Source organism: Phyllostomus hastatus, unplaced genomic scaffold (assembly GCF_019186645.2).
Source record: "Phyllostomus hastatus isolate PE091 unplaced genomic scaffold, TTU_PhHast_1.1 phas_scaffold_78, whole genome shotgun sequence".
Classification (NCBI taxonomy): domain Eukaryota; kingdom Metazoa; phylum Chordata; class Mammalia; order Chiroptera; family Phyllostomidae; genus Phyllostomus; species Phyllostomus hastatus.
The window spans coordinates 107,326-118,957 of record NW_025334041.1 but is presented as its reverse complement, the minus strand read 5'-3'; the positions used below and the strand labels follow the sequence as shown (position 1 = coordinate 118,957).

The following is an 11,632-nucleotide window of genomic DNA, read 5'->3' as shown; positions in this document are numbered from 1 at the left end:
TCGGAGCCCTCGGCCCCCCAGAGAACTAAGTGCAGGAGGCTCACTTCACTCACATCCGAATCTTTATGCCTCTCCCAGGCGACTGCAGCTGGCCAGGCCGGGGTGGTGCGTACTTGCACACTCGCACACACACTCACACACACACACACCAGACACCGGGAAGGGCTTGTTCCCCACGGGTCTGTCAGGCTACCACAGGGTGTATCAGAGCTGGGGCCCATGTGAGGCGGTTCTGAGCCAAGCGCGGTGGTGGGCCGGGGCCTGGGGGAGACGGCAGGCCAGAGTGCTTCCACACCCAGACAGGGGCCGGTCGTCCGCGTCCCGCCACACACAGCCCACAGCCCACGCGGAGCGACAGAGCAGCCGGAGCACCGAGCAGGGCTCAGGAAGACCGGCTCCTGCAGCCCGAGCCGCCACGCCTGACCCCGACTCTGCTCATAGGCCGCTGAGTCGGCAGTCCCCAGGTCCGACGGTGGTGGCTGCGAGGAGCAGGAGAAAGGCCGGCGCCCTGCCGGCTGGGGCTGAGGGAAGCATGTGTGGGGTGCCCAGGCTGCCGCTGCCCGAGGCCCGTTCCTGGAAGGGCGCTGTGCGCAGCCGTCGCGCTGCCCCTCCAGCCACGAGGCGCCGCGGGCGCGGGGGAGGCAGGCCTTCACTCAATGAGCTCCACGTAGTTGGCGGGAAACATGCCAAAGTGGCCGTCGGGCCCGTAGCCGCGCCACCAGCCTTCGTCAATCACCTCGATGCCCGTGATGAGGTTCTCAGGGTCAAAGGAGATCTCGGTCTCGTCAGCTGCAAGGAGGGTGAGCCCCATCGCTGCACTGGGAGCTCGGGGCCCCGGCGGCCCCAGCACCAGCCCAGCCTGTCCCGAAGCCGCCCCAGTGGCCTTTCCCCCAGCACACCTTCCCGCAGGGTCTGGCTCTGGGCTTGCGCTCCAGCCAGAGGCTGGAGACAGTACTTCCCTCCCGGCGTCAGCCTGCGCCCTGCGGCCACCACCCAGAGCCGCCTCTGTGCTCCCTCCTGCAGGCTCTACAACTAGGCTGGCAACAGCTGACGCTGTGGGCAGCAAGGACCTGCCCGGGGCCCCACAGAGAGGCCGGGCTGCGCAGGGTGCCCACCCAACCCCCCTCTCTTCTTCCCGTCTTCTGACACCCCTGGGGCAGCCCCCCAGGACCCGAGAACCAGCTCCTGTCCTAGGCCCTGTGGTCTCGGGGGCACGTTACCTGCTTGGTAGTCATACAGGGCCCGGGCACAGAGCCCCTTCCCGCTGGGCCCCGGGTAGTGGCCCACGTGCACGGAGCTGGCATCTGGCTGCTGCACCTGGCACGGACGGACGGAGAAGAAGTCGGGTCCTGGTTCCCTCGGCCCACCCCTGGCAGGGCTCCGGTCAGGTTGGCAGGGAGGGCACAGCACGTGGGGTTGGGGTCCCCCCCAAAATGACAGCACTCGCCACACGTCTTGTCGCACAAGCAGCCCCAGACAACCCGGAGGGAGTGGGCCTCACAGGGGAGGCCCAGGAGGCCGTGTGGGGGCACAGGCCCTCAAGCTCGGCCCTGCCGCAGGGCACTCACCATTGGGGGCTCCTCGTAGAGGGTCTCTTGCTCTGGAGGCTCCTCGTAGAGGGTCTCTTGCTCTGGGGGCTCCTCGTACACAGCCTCCTCTTCCGCCTGTGCCGGGCCGGCAGGGGCGCTGGGCGCCGGCTCCTCACGGAGACCTGCACGGGAGGATGCCATTGGCTCTGGCCCTGGGGAGGGGAGAGGACCGCCCCCCCCCCCGCCCCGCACCTCCCCCGGCCCCCACGGAGCGGCCGAGAGCCTTGCCTGCCCTGGGCCTTGAGGCGGTGTGAGTTGACTCCCTGCCGAGGGGGCTCTCTGGCTGGGTGAGCTGCTTCTGCAGGAAGGGGCTCCTCAGTTTGCCTGCAAACCGACAGGGACGGGTCATCTCCCAGCAGGAGGCGGAAGACCAGGCAGCCCCTGCCTTCTCTGCGCCCTGCTCGGAGGGCAGGCCCTGCTAGGACAGTGGCTGCACAGAGGCAGTGCTCGGGGACAGCACACACCCCTTCACGCTCTCAGCAGCCCCTCTGGGGCACGTGCAGCGGGGTGCTGGCCTGCAGGACTGGTCCCGTGCCCTTTCAGGGCCAGGGAGGTGAGTGATGGTGGCCCCAAGACCCAGCTGACCGCCCAGTAGGAGCTGGACAGGGGCTCATGGGATCAGGGCTGTGGGGTCTCCAGTCCTTCCCACCAGGTCTCTACAGGACAAGGTCAGGGGCAGGAAGGGGACGCCTGGGTCACCTCCCAAAAGCTGGTCTCAGGAGTACCAGCTCCTGGCTCATTCGTCCCTGTCACCACCTCATGATTCTCAGTGGGGCAGAGAGAGCGTCTCACCTGGCTGGGGGCTGGAGGCAGCTGTGGTGGACAAGGCTCTCTCCTTCTGCTTGAAAATCTCCCGTGGGTGAGCTGACTGCTGGCCAGGCTCCTGGGGATCACACACAGGCCCCACGTGGGCGGGAACCCTGGGGCCCACAGCCTGCCTGGCCCCACAGCGGTGGGGGCTCACAGGCCTCCCAGGACTGGGCTGAGGGCCACACTGGGAATTCGTCCTTCATGCCCCTCTCCAAGGCCACCTCTGATGCACCCCTGTGTGACCCAGGTCCCCACCTGTCCCAGCTGCTGCAGGACCCCAGGGTCAGAGCACCCGAGCCTCACCTGCTCCTCTCTGCTCCTCGAAACCACTTCCTGCTGCTCACACTTCCTGCTGGGAAGGCAGAGGGCAGAGCTGAGCTTCCGCCCGCCGACCCCCGACCCCCCGAGGGCAGCCCCGCCTCCCTGCAGGTGCACCTCGGGCCTTGCTCCTGGTAGCGCTGCTCCCGGCGGGCGGCCTCCCGCAGCTCCCGCTCCCGCAGCTCCTGCTCCAGCCGCTGCCGCTCCTGCTCCGCCCGGCGCTTCTCCGCGGCCCTCCGCTCCTCCTCCTCCTCCTGCGGGGGAGTCGCTCAGCCCCCACCCAGTGCAGCGGGGACTCTCGCCTCGCTCCTGGCCGACCCCCCCCCCCACACCCACCATGCCCGCGGCACTCACCTCCGCTTTGGCCCAGAAGCTGTCTTTGCCGACCCTCTTGATCTCGGACATGGCGTTGGTCTTCTGGTACACGGAGCCCTGTGGGGACAGGGGACACAGCGCTGGGCCGTCGGCAGGAGCTGGGAGCAGGGCGCCCGGTGGGAGCGGCCCCTCAGCCCCGTGAGCTGACAGGCTGACAGCACGGCGGACACCGCTGAGCAGGTGGGTCTCTGGTTGCACCAGGCCCTGTGGGTGGAGCCCGGGAAGGTGGGGGGCTGGCCTCTGGCCAGGGGCCATTCCTGCGAGGCCGGCCCACCAGCCGCACAGCAGACCACCACGAGGCACCCGCCACATCCCCATGGACCCCTGCTCTGTGCCAGCGGACTCGGCGCCCCACCCAGCACCAGGCCTGTGGGTGTCTGCCCGGGCCGGGTGGGGGCCTGCCCTGTCCACCACCACCCAGGGTCATGGGGGACTCGCTGGTACCACAGCCTTGAGGGTGGATGTGCTGTCCCTGCAGGGAGCCCCTGGCCACACACAGCCAGCTTCGCAGGCCCCAGGACGGCCCGTCAGACCAGAGGTCGGGGTCGAGGGCTGCTCCCCGTGCCAACCGCACGCAGCCCCGGCTCCCGTGAGTGGTGAGTCGCCATCTGCGCCTCGATCGGCCCTGGGGCTCGAAGCCAGGCGGCGGGAGCCAGCCCACGGGGAGGCAGGGGCTGAGGCGGGGGAGCAGGCAGCCGGTCTGGACCCCGGGAAGGGCCCCGGCCTCCAGGCCAGCAGCACTCACCACTGGAGCCTGGGGGCCCGTGTCCTGGAAGTGGCCGCTCTCTCTGTGGAAGGTGTAGTTGGCACCTGAGGCCCTGGCCACCTTCTGCATGATGCACTCAGGCTCCACGTCCTCCTCGGCCCGCGCGTTGATGGTCACATGGGCCCCCTGCAGCGAGAGCCGCGCGTCAGGGAAGGCGCTGCGGCTGCAGGAGAGGGCAGACTGCGCACCGGTGTGCGGAGGCTCAGGAGACCCCGCCGGGGACTGGGCAGATGCGCCCGCCTGTGCCAGCCTGAGCACGGGGCCCTCGGGGCCCTCGGTGCATTCTGTGGCCTGGCCCCACACCAGACGGTCAGGTGCCAGAGGGTTTCTTTCTAACCAGTGACCACTCAACCCGACAGACGCCTGGGAGCAAGCGTGTTTTCTACGGAAGGCTGGTCTGCTGAGCCAGGCCGGTGGCCGCATGCACTGTCCCTCAGCACCCAGTCAGCCCGGGACCCCCTCTTCAGCTCCTAAATGGAGAAACCGAGGCAGATCTGAAGAAGTGCCGGAAGAACGGGAAATCCAAGTTCTGAGTCTCCCTGCCAGTGACCTAGAATGCAGTCACCTGACACGTGATGACAAATGCCCTGGAAACCACACAAGGCTCCCTTTATGGCTGACACACAGGCACAGACAGAAGGGAACGTGTCAGACGGGACCTGATACTCGGGGCGTGACACCCCCCGATCCCAAGGACCTGCTGAGTGTGCACAGCGTGTGGGAGGCCGGCCCTGGCCAGGAGCAGCTGCAGCAGGGACTGTCTGGCAGTCCTTGGCCCCGCCCCCACCCCCGGGGCCACACCCAGGCGAGAGAGGGCAGCGGCACCAGGCACACCCAGGGCCCAGACAGAGCGCGGGGCGCGGGCCCACTCCCTTGCTCCGGGCACCCGGCCGAGGAGCTGCGAGGAGGCCCCGCGGTGCAGGCCTCACCTTCAGGAAGCCGGCCATGGTGCTGACGTGGTTGGCGCACACGCCCTTCCTCGCGTCGTTCACGCCCTCCCCCGTCTGCAACACAGCACAGCCTGCGTGACCCGCCGCCCGCCACTCACGGCCCTGCCCCCCGGGACTCACAGCTTCCCTGTGTCCCCAGAGGGAGAAAGCAGCCACCGCACAGCCCAGGACCAGGTGGCCCACCTACGAGTCGGGGGTGGGGGGGGTGGGGGCACCCGAGAAGCCCCTCGTCCCAAGCCCTGCCCCGTCCTGCACTGGCAGAGCCTCCCGGCCTCTCCCCCAGCCCTCTGCCCCCTCAGGACGGCCTCCCTAAGGGGATGAGGACACGGGCGTCCGGTGACCGCGGGTGCTTCACCCTGTGGGCGTAATGCTGGGCTCTGAGGGTGGATTCTGAGCAGCCAAGGCCCCAGGCACCCTCAGGCCCCAGCGAACTAACCCACCAGCTGTGAGCCGTCCTCAAGCCTCCCAGGAGGGGCGCCCCCGGAGCCCGTAGGTGCACATACCCAGTTGACGAGGACAAACTTGGGCAGGCCGGAGTTGGGGTCCTTCACCCTGCAGAATGCGTACATCACCTTCCCGCTGTTGAGTTCCTCCACCATCTCCTCCAGGCCACCCTCTGCAGCAGCCACAGGAACGTCAGAGGCACCAGGCACCCCTGCCCACCTGGCACCTTGTCCACCAGGACAGGGAGCCCAAGCTGCCGCCTGCACCGGAAGGAGGCCCTGGGCCAGCCCACCCGCCGACGGGTGAGCTGGGTGGGACGCAGGGCCGACGGCGAGCTGTGCCAGCAGCTTTTGCTCACACCAGTCTCCACGCCACTGTCGTGAAACGGCAGTGTCACTTCCACCACAGACCAGGCGCCCAGCCGTGAAAAGGAAGGCCCCTCTGCAACAAGGCTTCCGAGCCCCGGGCCCCCCTAAGGGCCCCTGCCCACCCGCCTGCTCAGACTGCGGGGCCACCGGAGCGCCATTGGGCGGATGGGAACGTCCTGCACGGGCTCCGCTGCCAGACTCTCTGAGGGAGGGAGGGGGTGCGGGGGGGCTGCCAGGCCACTGTCTCCTGACCCTGCCTGTGCGGGGGCCTGCTGCCCTCATCAGCCTTTTGAACTGTCCCCGACTGCGGGGACCTCGGATGCTGAACTCTGCAACTGCTGCAGCCCGGGGCGCTGCAGCACACTCGAGACGGCGGCGGTGGCAGTCCTTCTAGAAAGAGCGCCGTCGGGGAAGGCGCTCCAGGGTGGCAGGCTCTCCACCAACAAGTCAGCAGGACCGTGTGGGTGGCCAGCAGTCACTGGGTGACTGGGCTATGCCTGGCTCAGGCCGGGTGAGCTGGCCTTGGGCACAGGGAGTCGGGGTGCCACAGCTTGTACCCCGCCATTCTCGGGACCTTGGGTGGCTGGCCCGAGCTCCCTGCGGAGACCTCCCGCCGCCCGGTACTCGGGCAGCGTCTCCAGGTCACTACGTGCGTGCGCGGAGGCTGTGCACAGCTGCGCGCGCCGGGCCCACAGTGGGTGCAGGGCAGGAGGCTGCGCCTGCCCCGCCTCCTCCACCCGCCCAGCCGGTGAGTGGGGAGCGCCCTGTGCTCCTCTCAGCTCGCCCGCCCTGCCCTGCGCCTCAGGCCGAGCATGCCAAGGGGACTGACTTTCACTCGGAAACCCCCGAAGCCCCCCGTTCTGCCTGGTCCCTGTCCCGAGTCGGCCTCGTCGCCGACACTGACCGGAGCCCCCTCCTCCCGCTGTGACGGCTGAACTGCCGCCTGAGCTGGAGCCCTGACGGTCACGCTCCCCACCAGACCCCCTCGGGCCCTCGCTTGGCCGTACTCACCCCCAGTGCCGGCCACACGGATGTCGTTGCTGTTGCCTTCATAGGTGAAGAGAGCCCTGCAACAGACGGGCGGGCCCTGAAGCCAGTGCTGGGGCCCCGTCCACCCCCGCCCCGGAGCTCAGCGGGGCGGTCACGCCGCGGCCGACCCGGGCCCCTGCGACCTGCGTCCCTGCGACCCGCGGGGCCTGCCGGAGCGCGCCTTCCCAGCTCTGATGCCGAAATGGCGCTGGCCTGACTGACCACAGGGCCTGTGAGTGACAAACCTAAGATGGGGGGGTGGGGGGGGAGGGACACACATCTACTTTGGGGAACACTAAGCTGTGAAGTTTTACGGCAACGTTTTACACATTCATGTCTGAGACGCTCACCTGGCCACCAGGCCTGTAGATTTAGTAAGACAAAGACACCCGCAGATCCCCGAACCCGAAACACCCCAAGGAGAAGCGAGGAGGAGGAACCGGCGCCAGAGCCTGCAGTGTGGGCGCGGCGGGTCTGTCTGGGCAGGGACTGTCCCGGCACACCCGGGCCTCCCCAGGCTGTGCGGCCCCAGAGACCACCCAGCACGATGGTGGGTCCTCACGGGCGGGCGGGCTCCCGGCGGGGTGAAATCTGGACCAACCGGAGCCTCACCTCTCTTCCGGCAAGACTGATTATTCATGACGCATGTGGAACAGATGTGGGGTTGAAAACTGGTGTCCCAGAGGCGTTTAGGAACTAGGGCAGATTTCACTGAATGTGGACATAGCTGGGGAAGGGCCCTGGACAGGAACAAGGGTTACTCTGGAGCACAGGCTGCTGAGCCGGCCAGCCCGGGGCCCCAGGGTAAACAGTCTGACAGGAACCTAATCAGCTTCCGCTCGGCTTCCTGGTGGCCTTGCTGACACCACTGGGCAGAGTGGCCTGTGCCCCAGAAAGCTGGAAGAAACGAGATCTGACCCCGGCCCAGGGGACCCGGTTGACAGGGAGGACAGGCTGCCAGGAAAGAATAAGCTTCCCAGGAGAAAAGAAACAATATGGAAGGTGAGAAATGGAAACAGAAGACCTGGGAGGCAATGGACCTTTGGGAGAACATTCTGGAAGAGGTGGCTTCCCAGCAGTGCAGCCATCAGCACCGACTGCAGCCCCAGGCAGTGCTGGCTGACCCCCGGACAGCGAGTCGTAGGGAGACGCTGGTCGGAGTCCTGCCTGCCCTCCCGCTGCAGGAAAGAGTCCCTTCCTCCTGCAGCCACAGAAGAGAGGGACACTGGGCAAGCAGCAGGGACAGGAGGGCTGCTCAGCCCAGCTCTCCACGAAGGGACCCGGCAGCCTGGCCGGGTAGCTCAGTTGGTTGGAGCGTCGTCCCCATTCGCCACAGTTGCGGGTTTGGTCCCCAGTCCACGTCCCTCCCTCCCTCCCTCCCTCTCTCCCCCTCTCTCTCTCTCTCTCTCTCTCTCTCTCTCTCCCCCCCTCCCTTCTTCCCTCCCTCCCTCCCTCCCCCCCGCCTCTCAAATCAACAAGCATGTGCTTGGGTGAGGACAAAAAAAAAAAAGAAAAAGAAATCAACCAATGAATACATAAATAAATGGGACAACAAATTAATGTTTCTTTCTTCCTCTAAGAAAAAAAGAAAAGAAAAAGAAAAGGGATCCAGCAGCTCCTGAGCGCCACGCTCCATACGTACCAGCCACACACCTTCTGACCTCTTCCCCTTCTCCCCGGGCCATTGGAGGGTGTCGCCCCGCCCCCCAGGGGCTCCTTACCACAACCCACCAGCCCCAGCCCTCTTGCCCATCGATGTGAGAAGAATGGCGCTCTGGCCTGGGCACGACCCACGTGGGGCACCGGCACCTTGGATGCCAGTCCTTCCTTCCAAATGCACGTGGGAAGAGCCTGCTGCTCGCGGGGGTGGGGCGCAGTGCCGAGCACGCCCCCCAACGGGACACAGATAGCACAGACACGCTGGCCCGGGGCCGGGGCTGTGGCAGCTGGGCCCAGGCCGTGCTCTAGGGAAGAAGGACCGGGGAGAGCCAAGAAGAGCCCAGGCGCAGAGCTGATGTGGCCCCCCCCCACCTCGCCTCAGGACCCCATCCAAGATTGCCCATGCTGCGCCCACCACATCGGAGACCACCTCTCCTTGCTCTGATACCACCTTTCCTGTCCCCCTCGGTCCGTCCTTCACCTGAACACCTACTATGCACCACAGCCCTGCACCAGGGAAAGAGACAGGGCCCGCCCCCGCCCCTTCTGGAAAAGAGAGAAAGGTGACACAAAACCAGCAGGGTGTCCGCCTGGGTCTGGGGAATGTGACTGCAGCCAGGGAGCGAGGCAGCGAGGAAGGCCCTGCAAGACCCGAGCTGTGGAGGGGCCCCCGGGATGAGGAGGAGGCACGCTCCAGCAGAGGAAACAGCCAGAGCAAAGGCTCTGAGGGGGAACCAGCCGGCAGGTTTGAGGAACAGAGAAAGGGTGGCAGTGCGGCAAAGGGGGGTGGGGGTGGGCCCTGTCGTGGAGGTGAGAGCAGCTGTCAGGGCCTGTCGGCCGGACGAGGAACCTGGCCTTTACGGAAAGAGTGATGGGAAGTCACTGCAGCGTTACGGGCAGGGAAGTGGCCATAGTGAGTGCCAGGCTGAAACATGGGAGGCCTGAATGACATCTCCCCGACCAGGGACAGTCCCAAGAGGGCTGAGGACAGAGAGAGGCCTGGAGCGAAGGCCCGGCAGGATGCCCAGGAACCCCCCAGGTTCAGTCAACCCGAATGGGGAGGGACTACAGAGGGGCGATGTCTCCAGGCTCTGGTCCGGCGTGGGCGTGGAATTGGGGCGCCGTGTGCAGAGGTGCTGCTGGTGAAGTCTGCAGCATCAGCAGAGGCCAGAGGGCTTCCAGAGAGCAGCAGAGGACAGTGGGGGCGCACATGCAGACGCCCCCTGAGAGAAGTGACCGTGCCAGGCGTGCGGGGGAGCTTCCTGAGGACCGATTGCAGAGAAGGGAAGGGGAGAGACTCTGCTGGTTACCGGACACCGTTCCCTGACAGAAGTAATGCTTTCCAGACAAAGGCCTCATCGCCTGACTGTCCTGCATAGCACGGCCCAGTGCAACTCGGGGCCCAGTTGGCGGAGGCCCAGGACAGGAGCATGCAGACAGGCACTGCTGTGACCAAGCTCTTGCCCACAAGGCCTGGGCTGAAGGAAGTGAAAGGCCCCGACTCCCTCGGTGTCACAACGGTACCCGGGACAAAAGCCACTGTGCTGGGCACCAAGGAAAGCAGAGGCGAGAAAGCAGCAGCACCTGACAGGTGGGGGCCAGTCCCAGGGGCGCAGCCACACCCTCCGGCCCTGCTCTCCTAAGCCGGTCATCTAAGCCTTCCCTGCTCAGCATTCCTTACAACCGGGAGTGCTCGAAACCAGTCAATGAAAATGGCTCAAACCAACTGAACAGTGACAGAGCATTCCCACCCAGAGCCATCACCAGCTGCAGAACAGCGAGCTGACCCTGAGTGGGGCTGCTTGGGTCATGCCAGAGCCCTCGGACCAGGACTCCAGGTCTGTAAAGCCCCATCATCCTCCTGAGGGGCACTAACCACGGTCACCTAGCAGAGGACGCACGAGGAGGCGGACAGCGACGGTAGCCCGCGCCGTGAGACACTCATCTCCCCGAGGCTCCCGTACAGGAAGGGGCTCCCTTGGATGGAGGGAGGTTCTGAAAACCACAGGCACAGAGAACCTCCTGGTCTGACGCCTCCGGGGGAGGGTTCCCGCAGCCAGCCGGCCCGCAGGCGGCTCTCAGAGGCCCGTCCCGGGACGCAACAAGCCAGGCGTGGCTTCCGCTTTCTCGGGGAGACTGCAAGGTCCCCGGCAGGAAAGCAGAACCTGGCGAAGCCACCAAGGGCAGCCAGGCACAGAGCCCACCACAGAGCCGCAGATCGAGGGATGGAGCGGCCCTGGGGGTGTCACGCGCGGCGGGGACAGCGGTGTCAGGGTCCGGAGGGCACCTCCCGGGCGCGGCGCAGGTGTGGGGCACGCAGGTAAGTCCCGGTCCGCCCGTGGCTGCGCGGGTCGCGCCCCTTGGCTCCCCCACCCGGCCCAGCCCGGCCCCAGGCCGCCTCGGTGCCCACCAGTCGGTCGGGGACTTCTCGGTGACCACGCGCTGGTACGCCTCCTGCAGCGCCGGCCCGTTCCGGCTCAGGTTCGCAGCCATGGCCCAGCCTGGTCCCCTAGCTGCTGCCGCCGCCGCCGCCACTGCCGCCGCTTCCGGGCCCGCCCCGCCCCCGCCGGCCGGAAGAGGAAGCGGGTGGGCGGGGCCGCGAAGCCCGGGTCTTGGGTGGGTGGGGCGCAGCGAGAGTGGAGGCGCTCCTAGGGGACCCGGCCGAGGGACCCCGCGGAGGGACCTGGCGGGGCCCCTCTCGGCGGCGGCTGCTCAGAGAGCGTGCGCGTCCTCGTCCGACTGCGGTCACAGTTACCGCTCCGGCTGCGGAATCTGGGGTCCCGACAGTGTCCTGCGCGCCGGGCCCCGGGCCTCTGCGTGGACCCTCAGCCACAGTTGGAGGTGAATCAGTGGGGACGCGGGGAGAGGGAAGGCTGCGCGCCCGCCACTCCGCCACCAGCGCCCTCGGCCCTGGGCATCCTCTCCTGCCACCCGGGAATTCGGTCTCAGGCCGAGGAGCCAGCCGTTCAGACCGAGGCCGTCCATGAGGAAGGACAGCTATTTATTTACTATTTATTTTTATTTTTAGAGAGAGGGGAAGGGAGGGAGAAAGAGAGGGAGCGAAACATCCGTGTGTGGAGCTGGCCCACAACCCAGGCTGGGAATCGAACCGGCGACCCTTTGGTCCACAGCCCGCGCTCAACCCGCTGAGCCACGCCAGCCAGGGCTGATGGCAATTTATTCACGGGCCTCGCCAGCAGAAGTGTCGATCACCAGGCAAACCACCAGGGTCGCGCCTTTGTTCCGGCACGCGTGGCCCCATCACCGCAGAGTTAGAGAAACGGAGTCATCACTTCTCCTGCGCTAAACAGGAAACTTGTTTAC

At 66.8% G+C, this 11,632-nt stretch overlaps 1 protein-coding gene and 1 long non-coding RNA gene across 3 annotated transcripts; one reads left to right on the top strand and one right to left on the bottom strand.

Moving 5' to 3' along the window:
- Positions 1-44: 44 nt before the first annotated feature.
- Positions 45-10,876, bottom strand: DBNL (drebrin like). Of its 2 annotated transcripts, none has more exons than XM_045828211.1 (13): positions 10,719-10,876; positions 6,632-6,687; positions 5,312-5,424; positions 4,788-4,862; positions 3,838-3,984; positions 3,072-3,149; positions 2,835-2,971; positions 2,703-2,751; positions 2,382-2,472; positions 1,818-1,913; positions 1,569-1,711; positions 1,221-1,317; positions 45-789 (listed from the first exon to the last, which is right to left on the bottom strand). In XM_045828211.1, the coding sequence occupies exons 1-13, from the start codon at positions 10,799-10,801 to the stop codon at positions 650-652; spliced, it is 1,305 nt and encodes a 434-aa protein (XP_045684167.1). In that variant the 5' UTR covers positions 10,802-10,876; the 3' UTR covers positions 45-649. The 2 variants fall into 2 exon arrangements, with proteins under 2 accessions (XP_045684167.1, XP_045684169.1); XM_045828213.1 differs by having other exon boundaries at positions 2,703-2,748.
- LOC123811756 lies at positions 3,161-4,772 on the top strand. Its single transcript, XR_006784434.1, has 3 exons — positions 3,161-3,272; positions 3,571-3,688; positions 4,218-4,772. It is a non-coding gene; the product is annotated as an uncharacterized LOC123811756 (long non-coding RNA).
- Positions 10,877-11,632: the final 756 nt, after the last annotated feature.

Bases quoted from the DNA above. Each gene is read 5' to 3' on its own strand.
- DBNL (XM_045828211.1), bottom strand. From the start codon at position 10,801: ATGGCTGCGAACCTGAGCCGGAACGGGCCGGCGCTGCAGGAGGCGTAC. The intron at 3,985-4,787 runs GTGAGGCCTGCA...CTCTCGCTGCAG, and splicing joins CCATGGCCGGCTTCCTGAAG to GGGGCCCATGTGACCATCAA. The intron at 2,752-2,834 runs GTGCACCTGCAG...CTGCCTTCCCAG, and splicing joins TACCAGGAGCAAGGCCCGAG to CAGGAAGTGTGAGCAGCAGG.